The sequence below is a fragment of the Ochotona curzoniae genome, unplaced genomic scaffold (assembly GCF_017591425.1).
Source record: "Ochotona curzoniae isolate NIBS_2020 unplaced genomic scaffold, NIBS_Ocur_1.0 scaffold_3208, whole genome shotgun sequence".
NCBI lineage: Eukaryota > Metazoa > Chordata > Mammalia > Lagomorpha > Ochotonidae > Ochotona > Ochotona curzoniae.
In genome coordinates, this window is record NW_024467106.1 from 60,958,304 (window position 1) to 60,974,864 (window position 16,561).

The 16,561-nt window shown below is 47.2% G+C and overlaps 1 protein-coding gene across 2 annotated transcripts in view; it reads left to right on the forward strand.

Moving 5' to 3' along the window:
- FGD3 (FYVE, RhoGEF and PH domain containing 3) overlaps positions 1–16,561 on the forward strand; it is a 52,829-nt gene that overhangs the window by 9,109 nt on the left and 27,159 nt on the right. The window contains exons 2-3 of one of the 2 annotated variants that reach the window (XM_040963652.1): positions 2,109–2,222; positions 2,855–3,329. In XM_040963652.1, coding sequence (XP_040819586.1) covers positions 2,904–3,329 — 426 coding nt within the window. In that variant the 5' untranslated portion in view covers positions 2,109–2,222; positions 2,855–2,903. The remainder of the gene's footprint in view (positions 1–2,108; positions 2,223–2,854; positions 3,330–16,561) is intronic. The other variant, XM_040963653.1, reaches the window with a different exon arrangement.

A 16,561-nucleotide genomic window follows, 5' to 3' on the forward strand; every position in this document is an offset into this window, starting at 1 on the left:
GATGGTTCACTCCCCAAGTGAGCGCAACGGCCAATGCTATGTCAATCCGAAGCCAGGATCCAGGAACTTCCTCCAGGTCTCCCACCCTGTGGGTGCAGGGTCCCAAAGCTTTGGGCCATTCTCGACTGCTTTCCCAGGCCACAAGCAGGGAGCTGAATGGGAAGTGGAGCTGCTGGGATTAGAACCGGTGCATATGGGATCCCGGGCGCATTCAAGGTGAGGACTTTAGCCGCTAGGCCACGCCGCCAGGCTCTATGAGTCAATTTCAATCAAGATTTTTCTCCTGCTTGGGGATAAATGATCTATTTGCACACCTGCAATTTTTTTCAAGTTTTAATTTTTTAAAGTCTTGTTTCTTTTTTTTAAAAGGATGTATTTATTTTTATTTAAAAGGCAGATTTATATATATAGAGAAATAAATGTTCCATTCACTGACCAAGCCCCATGCCTGGTAATTTTTGATTGAATGCCAGACATTGTGCCTTTCACCTTACTGAATGCTGGATATTTTTATATTTTTTTTTTCAAGAAGATTTACTTGTTTAAAAGGCAAAGTTACAGAGAAAGAGGGAAAGATTTTCCATCTGTTGGTTCAGTCCCCAAATGACTGCAACATCCAGAGCTGGGTTGGTCCAAAGCCATGAGTTAGGAGCTTCTTCAGCATCTCCCATGTGGGTACAAGGGTCCAATGACTTGGGCCTCCTCCATTGCTTTCCCAGGAGCATTAACAGGGAGCTGGGTCAGGAGGAGAGTAGTTGGGACTTGAACTGGTACCCATATGGGCTGTTAGTAGCTCGAGTGGCTGCTTTACTGGATACTCCGTAGCACTGGCCCTTATTTTTGTATTCTTAAGCATGCAAAAGCTTGGCTTAGAGATGCTGTTAAGCTGTAAACACTTTGGACTTCCTGTAAAGATTTGGCAATATTTGTTAACTGGGACCATGGAATTAATTACCCTCCGCCAGCAGGGCAAGGTCCTCCTGGGTGCTCTATGCCATGTTCTGCGAGCCTTGAGGCTTTTGTGGTTGACTGGTGAGAAGCGGGCAGACAATGGATAACCCTCCCTCTGGTCCACTGACATGGCTCTTTCTCCAGCCTCTCTGGTTGGTGCCGATGGGCTTCAAGGGCCCTTCTCTCTCTGTAGACTATTGTCCTTTCTTCAGGCTTTGGCTCCACCTTGGTCTGTGCTCGGAGTCTCCCTCTCCTAGCTCCGTGGCCTCTGGACAGTGAGCTGAGCACCAGGAAGTCTCCCTGAGTTGTTTCCATCGCTCAGGGTTCATGGTGCTCTGCCAACTGTCATGCATCGTGTTGCAGGTGAGTCAGTCTGGTTTCTGTTAACTTCATCTCGGCCAGCATGGTTCCCGAGGAGGTGGAAGTTCGGCTGGGCTTTGCTGCTCAGCTGCCTCGGGGCTGAGCAGGACTCACATTCCATGGGTATGTTTTAATTGCTGTGTCATGTCCGACTTCTGGAAACCTGCATTTATCTCCCATGCTATGAGAAGAATGCAGCAAAACATGAATTTTCTGCCTGGAAATCTTAATATTTCCACCTATTAAGCATTTTAACCATGTACTGGTGACTAACAGGGGTTGCCCACCTGGAGCGACTTTGGAGTCCCTTGAAAGGGATCTACTCAGAAGCCATCGTCTACATGACAGCAAGCACACAGGAGGCTGTGCAGGCCACAGGCTGTCCATGGGCAGCCTCGGGGCACCAAAGTGGTCCTACACAGCCGTCGGGGAAGCACAGGAGTCCGACCGTGCTGAGCCCTGCCCGAGTGTCTGCTGCCCAGGACCCCAGGGAAAGAGCGTGGGCCAGGGTTCTCACTGTGTGCTAGGGAGCCATAGGGGGAGGTGTGGTGTGTGGATTGAGGAGGGTTGTCAACTGGCCTCAACTGAGAGGTGACTCTCACACAGTTCCTGTGACCATGGACAAACACAGTCCGGGCCCGAGTTTCTAGCTGAGCTGGGGGGTCATGCACTGGCCCTGCCTGTGTCAACCAGGGGTCAAGCATGGGCTGTTCTGTGTCTGCCTCATGGACTGGGGCTACAACTGCTCCAAACACCAGTTGAAGAAGGGATTTTCATTCTCCTTCATGTTTTCTCAGCACGTCCCAGTCAACTCCACTTCAGACCTTCTGGGCGAGATCATCAGTGAGTCCCTCAGCCTCTGCTGGCCAACCCCTCGGCGCTCACCAGGAAAGGTGACTCTCTCAGGTGGCGTAAGTGACTGTTACTGTGGCTGCCACACCTTTGCAGCTGCATCGAGGGTCAAGATGTCAGGGATTGTCAGGCCCCCTCTGGTCTAGTCTCACCTTTGACCCTCCTCGGGGGGTCACTGGGAGTGGCACTCAAGGTTGCTCCTGCAGAGATGTAGGAAAGGCAGGCAGGTAGAGACAAATACCCGGATGCACTTCCTTGGCCTGGCCCTGAGCAGGAAGATGGAGGGTGTGGTCTGGGCGGAGGCCTCCAGAGGCTGTGTCCTCACTATGGTTGGAGGAGGGGGAGGCAGAGCCTCGTGTGGGATGTCATAGATTGAACAGCACCGTGGACACAGCAAGATGCTATGGGCCCGGTTGCTGCTGGTCCTTATTTTGTATTTTGAACTCACTGAGCAGCAGAGAGCTTCGCATTGTAGAGTGGCTTCTTTGTGTATGCAAAAAACTTAATTTTACAATGATATGTTTGTCACTTGCCATTCTGCAAAGACCTGCCCAGTAGGAGCCTAGTACACCTGCCCAGAGTTTCGGTGCACCATTTATCCTGGCCTGTGCCTGCCCCTTAGGGCTTTCAGTTGGGAGGGGTGGGCTACATGAAGGGGCTGCACTGAAATAGGCTCATTTCTTCTTGACAGGAAGGCCCCAGCCAAGCTTCCTAGGAGCCTGACAAGTTCAACCCTGAGGATGGAATCTGGCAGGGAGAGCTCCACTGCCCCAGGACCTGTTGTCTCTCCAGAAGCACCCATTCCAGTGCCTGGCTCCTCTTTCATGGGGAAGCTCCAAGCACTCCCAGTCAGGCCCAGTGCCCCTTGTGGGGACCACAGTGGCCCAGCTGCGACAGGGGACAGCCCCTCAGACACTGGCCAAGGCGGGGAGCTGAACTGTGGCACGAAGATCCCCAACCGGGATAGCGGGATTGACAGCCCATCCTCCAGCGTGGCCGGTGAGAACTTCCCCTGCGAGGAACTGTCCCCAGGCTCTGCCTTGCTGCACCCCGAGACGGCCCCAGGCAGCCAGACTCCGCAGGAGGAGGCTGACAGTGACGTGGGTGAAGAGGCCGACCCCAGGAACAGCTCCCCAGGGATCGACGAGGAAGCCAACGTGGCCCAGGTAGGCCCTCTTGTCGGAGGGGTTGGAGGTCACCCAAACCTCGGGACTGAGGCACACAGTTCCCACTGCACAAGGGGAATAGAGTGCTGGGAAGAACTAACCTGACCCACCTGACTTCACTTGAACTTCAGTCTCCATAGCTAAGAGATGCACTGAATCTGCACCCTAAGAAGGCATGAGAGTTAGTCTTAATAGGGCCGCGCAAAGCCGCCCTCTGTGGAGTGCTTGCTGGGAGCCTCGCAGAACCCTCTTGGGCAAGGTAGCATGAGCACCGTCCAGTTCATAAACAGGTAGAAGGAGTATGGCACCTACCTGGAGTCACCCACAGGAAGTGGCACAGGCTGGGTGCTATGCTGTGCTCAGGACGTGGGCAGGAACCGTGAAGCCCAGCACCATCGGTGTAGGCCTGAGCCGTGTCCCCAGCAGAGGGACCCTCCTAGAGGGAAAGCCCACACACAGTGTTTTTGGCATTTATTGGACTTTGGGCTTGGTACTGGAACCTAAGGGGAGGTAGAAACACAGCAGATGGCCCTGGAGTTAGAGAAAGCACATGTGTTTAGGAGGCACAGGCTGGGTAAGCTGCCAAGTGACCAGGTTGGGCTTGCTGGCTCCTTGGGGTGACCTTGTTGCTGATGTCAAGACTCAGGAGTCAGACCTGGTAGGCAGAGAGTCAGGTGTCTGGACCATCATGTGCTTTCTTGGTGGAGAGACGGCTGGGGCCCAGTTTTAGGACATTAACTCCTTTATCCTCGGGGGACAAGTTCCTGCACCCTTCAGGGATGCCTGCAGCCACAGGCTCGACTTTTTCCTGTACACACATACCTGTGCTGGAGTTAAATCTATCAAATTGGCACAGTAAAAGGTTAACAGTAATAACTGTTAATAAAATAGAATTATATAGATATATTGTAACAAAAGCTGCGGGAATATAGTCTCTCTCGAGGAGGAATCAGGACAGATATTGCAGATATCACTCAGGTTACTGAAGCTGCGGAAAGCAAATCAATGGGTGAGAGAAGCTGCACAGGTTTTATTCTTCGGGTGTGAGCAGATCTGTGAATCAGGAGACAACCGCCATAGGGCAGTTTGTTAGTCACGTATCCCAAGAGGCCAGGACGCTCCAGCCCCGACCATGGCCGCCACCCCAGGGGAAAGCACCGGGTGGGTCAGGGTGCAGGGGGGAGGGGAGGAGAACACTGTGGGAGACTTTATTTTGCTTTCCACAGGAAAGAATGGATGAAGCAGGGTAAACAGGTATGGATTGGCCAATGTGATTTGATTTCAGTGGGGTTCCCTGGGTGTCTGCGCCTGGCACTGGGGCCGTGAGGTGACAGGTCAGTGGTCCAGGGAGTGAGACCTCACAATGGAGGGGGTGGGATGTGGCCTCTCGACTGGCCATTTTGTATATATTTAATAGACATTATCACAGGTGAGTAAGAACTCCCAAGGTCTGGGGAGCCATCTATCCAGGGTCAGCAAGGCCCAAACGTCCCAGGTTCAGATTCAGAAGATAATAAAAGACAAGGTAGACATGTGCCATATCAGCTAGGGCTACCAGGAGCTCCTAGGTGCTGGGAGGGAAGTGCAGGTGCCCAAGCCCAGGCCACTCGTTCTGAGTGAGGCCCAAATCTGTCAAGGAAGTCTCTGATGCTTTTGTCACTGATGGGAGCAGGCTGTCTGCCTCCAAGCACCTGGTTAGAATGCTGTTCCCCACATGCTGGCCAGTCCTGGAGGTGTAGTAAGGGTTCTGATATGGAGGAAATGCAAGAATAAATGTATATCAGAGAGCTGGGCTCTGCACCATGAGGAATTAACTAGTAGTAATGAAGCTGCGAGTACATCAGTGGTGCACTTCCTGGGCCCCAAATCGCCCAGCCCTTGTAGGGCACATGGGTTAGGCATGAAGCCAACTTAGTGTAAAGAGCCTGGTGGGGCTGGGCTGATGGCCCTGAACACACCGGGGGGCTTGAGCTCCTTCCCAGTGCAGAGCTCCGAAGCAGATTCTCCACCCATCCTTCAGTGACTTTGAAAGGAGTTGTCTTCCGTGGTTAAGCAAACAGCTTGATTGGCTTTAAGCACTTAGCACCTTGAATTGCTGTGACAGCACCTGGTGGTGTAAGGTTAGCTGGGGATGAGAAGCCCTGCTGCTTGGTGTGTCCTTTCAAGGCATGTGCCTGTGACTGCGACTCAACAGAGAAATTGGGGCTATAATGTGGTATAGCAGGTTTTAGCTGCTCTACTTCCAATGATGCTTTCTGTCAATGCACCTGGGAGAGCAGCAGAAGATTGCCCAACTGTTCGACCCCTTGCCCTCTTGTAGGAGACCCAGAGAAGCTCCTGGCTTCAGACTAGCCCAAGCTCTGGCCATTTTGTAAGCATTTGGGGAGCAAACCAGAAGATGAAAGAGGTCTCACTCACTCTCTTTCCTCTACCTTTCAAATAAATACATCTTTAAAAAAAGGCAGGGTCCCAGCAAGATAGCCTAGTGGCTAAAGTCCTCGCCTTACACACACCAGGATCCCGTATGGGCGCCTGTTCGTGTTCCAGCAACCCCACATCCCATCCAGCTCCCTGCTTGTGGCCTGGGAAAGCAGTGGAGGACGGCTCAAAGCCTTGAGACCCTGCACCCATGTGGAAGACCCAGAAGAAGCTCCTGGCTCCTGGCTTCAGATCAGCTCAGCTCCAGCTGTTGTGGCCACTTGGGAGTGAATCAGCAAATGGAATATCTTCCTGTCTGTGTCTCCCTTCTTTCTGTAAATCTGACTTTGCAATAAGAATACATAAATCTTTTTTTAAAAGATTTATTTTATTTTTATTGGAAAGGCGGATATATAGAGAGGAGAGACAGAGAGGAAGATCTTCCGTCCGATGATTCACTCCCCAGGTGGCCGCAACGGCTTCAGCTGAGCCAATCCGAAGCTAGGAGCCTCTTCTGGGTCTCCCACGCGGGTGCAGGGTCCCAAAGCTTTGGGCCGTCCTCCACTGCTTTCTCAGGACACAGGCAGGGAGCTGGATGGGAAGCGGCGCACATTAATGGGATTAGAACCGGTGCCCATATGGGATCCCGGGCATGCAAGGCGAGGACCTTAACCACTTGCGCCACCGCGCCGGGCCCTAAATAAATAAATTCTTTAAAAAGGGAAAAGGAACAAGAAAGTATTTTTTAAAATTAAATCAGAAATCAAGATTCACAGAGAAACTTAATTACATGGCTGATTGGAGATATTCCTGGCCTCTCTGATCTTGAGAGCTATTCCTATGAGCGTACCCAGTCCCTGATCCTGGGAGATTATCTTGTCCCTCCCTAACTGTCTCTCTCTTCCCATGGCCCTGGGTTGCCCTCCCCTGAAATTATTCTGTTCTGGGGATCCACCCTTACTTGCTTCCCTGGGCAATGTCCCCACTAACTTGCATTAAGGAGAGAGTGGGGTCTTGCTATCTCCCAGCTGGAGGTAGAAAGGACTCAGAACCGAATCAGCAAGTGCAGAAATGAGCCAGTTAAGCCTAAAAGGCCCAGCAAGATGAAAAATGCAAGTGTGAGACAAAAACATTTTTTCCACATACAGGTTGGAGAAGGGTCAATGATTATAAGAATGAGTTTGAACACTACTAGCTGGGGTGGGTGACATCCACACCTGGAGTGAGGAGATATGGCTCCGTCTGGTGACCAGCAGGTGCTTCCAGAGACATGTGTGGTGAACAATGGGCAAGAGTGCCAGAGGGCAAACCAGGAAGGGGCCACCCCTGGGAGTCCAGGAATAAGAGCTACCCACTTCACTGAGACACTACATATCTTTCCCTTCACTTTCTCGAGGCTTCTGCTCAGATGTTAACACAGACGGCCATGGGCTGCCCTTATCTGTACCCTGGAGATGGGGAGACTGGAGCACAAAAAGGATGTATGCCCAGTCACTGTGCCAGACCACTGGGATTTGAAGTCCATGTTCTTAGGCCTAGTTGGTTGTGTGTTTGTTTTATATCCTACAACTGGGTCAGCTAATTGTTACTTCCTTTTTTTTTTAATTAATTACATTGCATTATGTGACACAGTTTCATAGGCTCTGGGATTCTCCTAACCCCTTCCCATGCCCTCCCCCCACAGTGGATTCCTCCACCTTGCTGCAGTATTACAGTTCAAATTCAGTCAAGAGTCTTTCATTGCAAGCATATGCCAAGCATAGAGTCCAGCATCTTATTGTCTAGATAAATTCAACGGCTTCTTGGGGAGACCATCTCTGGTCTGAAGGTAGAGCTGGCAGAATAGCATCCCGATCCATTAAAAGCCCCAATACAACATCAACAACAATTTACAACATTATGGAGTTAATTGACATGGTATTGAGTGACCAATATGTTAAAAAAAAATGCAAGTTCTTAACCACATCCTGTGACTACTTCATTGACATCTCAATTTTAGTTTATATACTACTGGCTTCTATCCACCTTAAAATGGCTATAGGGTATTATTCAGCTGTCTCATGTCTATTTTCATTTAGTATTTATCAATTTATAGTGTTGAAGCATAATTTTGCTGAACTTGGCTTATAACTCTAACAGGCATATGTCAACAGTTGAGGTACAGAACAGTTTTAGGAGGGGTGTGCAGAGAAATCTTCAATACCTTAGTGAGGAGTAACTAATCTTTGTGTCCCATCTAGTAAGATATATGTGAATCCACGCTGACCGACTCCTGTCTGGTTCTAAGCTTTCCTTGTTGTTCTCTATCTAGTCTAGTTTTTTGTTTGTTTGTTTGTTTGTTTGTTTTTGGGGGAGGGGGCTCTGGAGCAACCCTGATGGTTAATGCAAGATAGGGTGGAGTCCCAAAGGAAGTGTACTGTTCTGTTTCTGCAGACTGCTCAGGGCTCCTGGCTGTTGTTCCGATGACCTTGGATCCTGCGAGGAAGTATTTGGGCTTCTTCCATCCCATGTAGTAGATCCAAATGGGGGTGGATGACCTCAGAGTTCTTGGCCTCCGAAGGCACTCCAATTCCCCGTGGTGTCCTTGGCAGTTGGGATGTAGTCCTTGGTGCCCATACTGATAGTCCTTAGAGAGAATCCGGGAGTCTCCAGGGTTGGGATACAAGCCTCGTCCTGTCTTCTTGCTCCACTCTGGGGTCCCCCCTGCTCTGTGAATATGACCTCCCGTTAAGAGGTTGTCAGGATTGCTCTTGCTTTCCCCTGTATGTCTTTGTAGTTTTATTATTGTCTAATGCTGATTCGAGTCTATTGTCTATGAGTTACCTGTTATGTTCCTGATAGGTTATACTTCACGTCTTCCTCACACCTTCTAAGGAGATGGAAGATTTCTCTGCTGTCCCGCCCCATTCCTGATTAGCATAGGATCTTCAAAGTATATTAGGTTTTATGATTCTTTAATTCATAAGTAGTCTGACTCACATTGATTGTTGGTTCACTGGTTATATCACAGTGTCTTATTGCATGTGATACAGGCTGTTTAAGGTTGAGATAATATTATAATTTACAGGTACTATTTTTCAGATTGACATCATTTCATATTAATTTAAGGCAAACATGTGGTATCTAACCTTTTGGGATTGGCTCATTTCCCTTAGCATAATGGTTTCCAGTTGGGACCATTTGGCCACAAAAAACTGCATTTCATTTTTTAAAATAGCTGAGTAGTATTCCATGGAGTAAATGAACCATAGCTTTCTTATCCAATCTTCTGTTGATGGGCATTTTGGTTGCTTCCAAGTTTTTGCAATTATTGATTGTGCTGCTATGAACATAGGGGTGCATGTTGGTTTGTTGTGAAACAGGTGTTTTGGATATATTCCTAGGAGTGCTATTGCTGGATCATATGGTATGCAGATTTTGAGTTGTTTGAGTGTTCTCCATACTGATTTCCATAGAGGCTGTACCAACATGCAGTCCTACCAGCAGTGGAGAAGAGTTCTCTTTTCCTCATATCCTCGCCAGCAAGTGTTGTTGGTGGTTTTTTGTATGTGAGCCATTCTTACTGGCGTTAGGTGGTACCTCATTGTTGTCTTAATTTGGATTTCCTTTATTGTCAGGGAACTTGAGCATTTTTTCATATGTTTGTTTGCCATTTGAGTTTGTTTCTTTGTGAAATGCCTGCCCATTTCTTGAGTGGTTTGTTTGTTTTGGTATTTTGGTTGTTCTGGAGATCTTTGTATATTGTGGAGATTAACCCCCTATCACCTATGTAGTGTGCAAAGATCTTCTCCCATTCTGTGGGTTGCTTTTTAACTTTGTTGATTGTTTGCCTTGCTGCACAGAAGCTTCTTAGTTTGTTACTCCTTTTTTAAAGATCTTTTTAAAAAGTTTTTTTCTTTGAAAGGCAAAAGTGATAGGCTTGTAAATGCCACAGCACTGGTTCTCTATTATTTGTTTGTTTGTTTGTCTTTTGTTTTTTATTTAGAAAGCAGAGAAAGATTGAGAAAGCTAAAGAAAGAAAAGTATCTTCCACCTGCTGATTTGCTGGTCATGACACTGGGGTTGGGCAAGGCCAGAATCAGAAGCCAGGAACTCCACCTTGGTCTCCTACATGGGAGACAGGACTTAGACACTCAGACCATCTTCTATGACCTTCCCGGGTACATCAGCGGAAATCTGAACTAGAAATGGAACAGCTGGGCTCCAGCCAGCACCATGCTACGGGATGCTGGTAAGAGCAGGTGGCAGCTTAACCTATGCTGCAGCACCAGCCTGGGTTGATTCAATTTTTTTTTAAGATTTATTTATTTTTTATTACAAAGTCAGACATACAGAGAGGAGGAGAGACAGAAAGGAAGATCTTCCATTCCATGATTCACTCCCCAAGTGAGCCGCAACGACCTATGCTATGCCAATCCAAAGCCGGGAACCAGGAACCTCTTCCGGGTCTCCCACAGGGTGCGGGTTCCCAAGGCTTTGGGCCGTCCTCGACTGCTTTCCCAGGACACAGGCAGGGAGCTGGGTGGGAAGCAGGGCTGCCGGGATACGAACAGGCGCCCATATGGGATCCCGGGCGTGCAAGGCGAGGACCTTAACCACTGCGCCGGGCCCATTCTTAATCATGTTGTGTGTGTGTGTGTGTGTGTGTGTGTGTGTGGAGTCTTTAGAGTTCCTGCGTGGAAGATCATATGATCTGTGAGCAGTTAGTTTTATGTTTCCTTCCCTTTCAAATATGGATGCCTTTTCCTTACCCAAATGCTTTGTCTGGAACTTTCAGTACTGTGTCAATAGAAGTATCAAGGGTATCAAGGGTTCCTAACCTTCGAGGGAAAGCTCTCACTTGCTCATTGCTGAGAATGAAGTTAGCTGTGGGCTTTTCCTCTATGGCCTTTGTTTGTATTGTTCTGTGTCAGTTAAAGATCATGTAGCTTTTGTTTTGTTTTGTTTTGTTTTTCCCCCTTCATTCTGTTAATGTGTTGTATCAAATTGACTTTTATCTGTTGAACCATAGTGGCATTCCAGGAATTCATCAGACTTGCTCACAATGTGTAATCCTTTCTTAAAAAAAATTTTTTTTGTTTGTTTACCTAAAAAGTTGGAGAAGGAAACATGGCTGTGCCCGGCATGGTGGCCTAGCGGCTAAAATCCTCACCTTGAACACACCAGGATCCTATTGGGCACAGGTTCTAATCCCGGCAGCTCCACTTCCCATCCAGCTCCCTGCTTGGGGCCTGGGAAGGCAGTCGAAGATGGCCCAAAGCCTTGGGACCCTGCACCTGTGTGGGATACCTGGAAAGAAGTTCCTGGCTCCTGGCTTCAGATAGGCGCAGCACCGGTCGTTGTGCTCACTTGGGGAGTGAATCATCGGAGTGAAGATCTTCCTCTCTGTCCTCCTCTCTGTATATCTGACTTTGTGATTAAAAAAAAAAAAAAAAAACTTAAAACAAAAAAAGAAGAAAGAAACATGTCATTTATCTTCCATGCACTCCATGATTAGCTGCAATGGCCAGAGCCAATCCGCAGTCAGATGTCAGGAGCCTCTTCCAGGTTTCCAGCATGGGTGCAGGGGTCCAAGCACTGGACCATCCTCAGAGCTGCTTTCTCAGGCCCTGAACAGGGAACTGGGACAGAAGTACCTGGAGCAGCCAGGACTTGAACTGGCACCCACAGGGGAATCAAATCAGTTTGCCACCGCGCTGGCCTCATGTAATCCTGCCAGTGTTCTCTTGAATCTGGTTTCCTAATATTTTGTGAGGTTTTTTGCATCAGTATTCATCAGGGATATTGCGGTTTTCTTATAATGTCTTTGGGAGGCTCTGTGATAACCAGGGTGCTGCTGACCTCATTAAATGAGTTTGGAAGTGACCTTCTTTTGTTGTTTGAGAACAATTTCAGAAGGAATGGTATTAATTATCCTTTAAATGTTTGGGAGGCTTCTCCAGCGAAGCCACGTGGTCTTGGACGTTTTTTTGTTGAGCGAGGTGTTTGCTGATTCAGTCTCAGATTTTTTAAAAATTTCTTCAAGATTTAATCTTGATAGATTTTATATTCCTTGGATTTCTAGGGTTATCAAATTTGTTGTTCACCGTGTTCTGTTGAATTTTATCATTTTAATGTCTTTTCTTTCGTTCTGGATTTTAATTATTTGAGTCTTCTTTTTTTCTTTCCCCTCCCCCTTAGTTAATCCGGATGAAGGTTTGCCAGTTTTACTGATCTTTTAAAAACGCGCCTTGTTAGTGTTGTTAATTTTTTTTCTCATTCTCTGTTTTGTTTATCTGTGGTCTGATCTTTCTATTTCCTTCCTTCTGGTAGCTTTGGGTTTAGCTCCTGTTTTTCTATTTTCTTGACAAATAAAGGTGGGTTATTGGCTCGAGACCTTTCTTCTGCATCTCCTTCTTACTCTCCTTTCCCCTTACTCTTCTTCCTCTTTATTTTTGAGAGGGAGGGATGGAGGGAGAAAGAGGTAGGGAGTGAGAGAGAATCTCCCATCTGCCAGTTCACTCCTCAAATACCTTGAATAGCCAGGACTGAAACAGAGCAAAACCAAGAGTAAGCAACTGGATTGGAATCTCAGGAGGGTTATAGGGATACAGAACTTGAGCTGTTTCTTCAAGTCTGCATTACTGTCAGGAACTCTGAGGAAAGATGGCGTTTCAAGCAACACCTTAACCTCTGTGCCAAATGCCTGCTCCTCTCTTAGCTGTCCTCCTGTCGCTGTATTTGCCTTATTTCTTAAGTCTGTTCTGATTTCAGTTGGTCTCAAAGTATATTCTAACTTCTCTCTTCCTCTTTTACCCATTGGTTGTTAAGGAGTATGTTGTTTGACTTGCATGTTATCCGTGGATTTTCTTGTGTCTCTTCAAAAAAAGAAAAAGATTGATTGGTTTTAAAGGCTGACTTACGAGAGAGAAGGAGAGATCGAGGGAGAGATGTTGCATCCACTGATTGTATGAGTTGGGACTGAGCCAGGCTGAGGGCAGGAGTCTCCCATGTGAGTGCAGAAACTCCAAGGTCTTGAGCCATCTCCATTGCTTTCTCAAGTACACTAGCAAGAGGCTAGATCGGAAGTGGAGCAGCCAGGGATTGAACCAGCACCCAAAAGAGATGCTGGTACTGCAGGTGGCAGCTTTACTCATGCCACCGTGCCAGCCCCATGTAGTTTTCATTGTGGTATTTTCTAGTTTCAGCCCATTGAAACTAGAAGGTACTTTGTATGTTTTGCCTTCTTTAATTTGCTAAGACTTGTTTTATGCCTCACATGTGATCTGTCCTGAACAATTGTGATACCTCTTTGTTGACTTGACACTTTCACATTATATGCCTTTTGCTTGTTGTGTCAGTTTTTTCTTTAAAGTTTATTTTTGTATGATAGAAGTGTGGATACTCAGTCTTTAGGTCACCATTGCATGGAATATTTCAATTAGTTCATTTCGCTCTATATAAGTGCTTGGGTTTAGGGTTTCTTGTGAATGGCGTTAAAGTGGGATGCTGCTGTTTTCAATTCATTCAGCCAATCTATGTCTTTTGATTGGGGCATTAAACTCATTTACATTTAAATACTGGTAGGGAAAGATTGCTGTTTCTGCTATTGTTTTCTGTGTGTCTGCTAGCCTTTTTGCTTTATGCTGTGACTGCCTTCTTACTGATTGATATTCTGATCTTCTCATTTTCTTTTGTATATATATTTTTAGCTGGTTTGTGGTTTCTGTTGTAGTTCATAAAACATCTTACAATTATAGCAACTTCTTGATGCCAATTTTAGTCACACACAAAGACTCTATTCCTTTACAATTCTGGTTCCTCCCTCCCCGTGGCGTAATATCCATGTCATCAATCATGTGAGGATTTGATACCAGTTACTGTAGATGTAAGGGTTTTGATGCAGTGGTTGGGATGCCTTCCTTCAAGGTTGGCGAGTCTGAATTGAGTCCTGGCCATGCTCTTGAGTTGGCTTCCTGGGAGGCAGCAGTGCTTGAGTCCTTGCCACCCACCCGAGAGACTCAGGCTGAGCTCCTAGCTCCTTGCTTTGGCCTAACTAAGCCCCGGGTATTCAGACCTTTGGAAAATGAAAAACCAATGGAAAATATCTCTTACTCTCTTTGTTTGTTTCTCTCTCTCTCTCTGCTCTTCAAATAAAAATGAAGAAAAAATTGATGCCGACTTCAATCACATACCGCGACTCTACTTCTGTACAGTTCTTTCTGCTTCGTATTATTGATGTCACCAATCATCTTGATAGATTATATGCTGATTAACATAGGTTTGAAGATTTGGCCATGTGTGAATGCTTGACACAGTGATTAAAGATACTGCTTGTAATGCCTGCATGTCTTATTGTCAAGCCTGATCCGAGTGCCTGCTCCTCCTGTGATGTTCTGGGAGCACAGCTCGGGAATGCATTGCATATCTGAACTGACCTCACTGGGCCCGGCCCAGCCCTAGCTGTCTTGTATTTGAGTAGACTTCTATCTTTCTGTCGTCTCTCTCTCTTCCTCTCCTTCCCTTTCTCTCTCCCTCCCTCCCTCCTTTCCTCTTTTTCTCCCTCTCTGCCTCCCAACCCCTAATAAAATGCAAAAACAAAACAAAACAAACAAACAAACAAAAAAACTACAGGTCTTAAGCAATGTCACTTTTTGTGTGTTTATGATTTAAATTCTGCACACCAAAACTGTAAGAGGAAAGGTTGCTGTACTTCACCATGCGTTTACCTTTCCTGGAGAACCTTATATTGTATGCAGCTTTGTGTTGCTGTTTACCTTGGTCTTATTTCCCCTTAAAGGGCTCTCTGTATGATCAGGTCTCGTGGAGGTAAATTCTCTCAGCTTTTCTTTATTTGAAAGTCTTTATGTCTCCTTCATTTTTGAAGGATTGCTAAAAGCAGCAGTAGTCTTGGTTGAGAAAGTCTTTTTCTTTTTAGCCCTTTGAATGTATCTTCCCACTCCGTTATGGAACACCCTCCTTTGAACAAGATAAATTGCAGTTTATTCTTGTTGCTTTCAACATTTTTTTGTTTGTTTGTTTTTTGGTCTTTGACTTTAGGTTATTTGATTATAATGTGTCTTTTTAAATATTTTTATTTTTGATGATTTTTTACATAGTTGATTAGGGTGCAGAGAAAGGGTCAAGGGCTACAGGGAAATGGGTGAGACCACCATTTCCACATTCTCTTTTTTCTTCCCATCCTGCTTCTTGGGGGCGCGGGGTGGAAGAGGGAGACAAAAGGAAAAGCTGCACCCAGCCTCCCGACTGCCTCCATATCCTGGGATGGAGGACAGCACCCAGTGCAATACCAGGGTCTGCTATGTGGTGTGAGCTCCAAGGTTGCTACACAAGAAGTTTTGACAGTTCAACAGTTCTGAAGTACTGCTGATTTCACCACTCCAAACGTGAAGAGATCTTTCTAGAATTTACTGGTTAACATAGTCCACCTTAGAGTATTTATTTGCCCAAATATTCACTTACAACACTTACCTGGGATAGTTGATCAATTTGTTCTGTCCTCTGTCCTCTGATGTGGTACCAGGTGTCCTCTGCAGGCTTTGGTGTACTGCCATGTCCTCCATGTGCACCTGGATGTGCTGTCTACTGCTCCATCCAAGCCACTGAGGAGGCCCAGCTCTGACACATGCACTCCACGGTCAGACCATGGAACCTGTAATTCTCTTCATGGTTGGGGTTCTGAATCCTGCGATTCAGTTGGAAGACTCTATACAAAAACTTCATCTGAGGTATTCCCAGACCTGGTTCTTGTGTGTGCTTGCCAATACAGGGTCTGGCACAGTCTGTCACATACATTGGTAGTTGCAGTTGCTGGGTCAGTTGGTCAGTTGTCTCCAGTCCTGTCTTCTTCTTCTTTTTTAAAGATTTATTTATTTATTGTTGGAAAGTCAGATGTACAGAGAGCAGAATCTTCTGTCCAATGATTCAGTCCCCAACTGACCACAACAGCCAGGCACCAGAAGCCTCTACCCGATCTCCCACATGGATGCAGGATCCTAAGGTTTTGGGCTGTCCTTGACTGCTTTCTCAGGTCACAAGCAGGGAGCTGGAAGGGAAGCAAGGCCACCAGGATTAGAACCGGTACCTACATGGGATCCCCGTGTGTCCAAGGCAAAGATTTTAGCTGTTAGGCCATTGTGCCAGGCCTTCCAGTCCTGTCTTCTATGCAACCCAGTGAGTGTTGGAGACAAATCTGGTCTGCCCAATGCACACTTGGCCCTCATGTAAACCAGTGGGAGCTGCAGCCTAGTTGGAGTGACCCACAATAACTTGCACCAGGACCACCCACTGCCCTGGTTCCCATGCTTGCCAGTACGTGCAGCAGACTGGTCCTGTCTGTTCCACATCCCATTCAGCTCTAATACATGTCAGTAGGCATTAAAGCCCAGTTCAACCCAACCAGCGCCACTGTTCAGTCCATACATGTGCCACTGAGTGCCACTCTGTGTAGCCATGCCTGCCCCAGTCTTGGTTCTCATGCTCACCACTCAGAATGGCAACCCAAGAGGGAAGTGCCCACTATATCCCAACTGGGCTCATTCTCGCTCCCAGATCTTGCACTCTCCAAGTGGTTCTGCAGTTTAACTTGACAGAATTTACCCCCCGGGCCAGCCTCTGCCAGCTGATGCTTTGGCAAAGTCGAACCAACCCACACGCACACTGCCTTGTATAAGCACCGGTAAGAACAGGCAACCCAGCCTGGCTTTCCCCTGATCCAGCTCACATGCAGGCCAAAAGGTGTTGTGGCCCCCCGCCAGGCCTGATCTGCTCCCATCCCAGCTCTCATGCTCTCCAATGGGAGTGGTTGGCCAGCA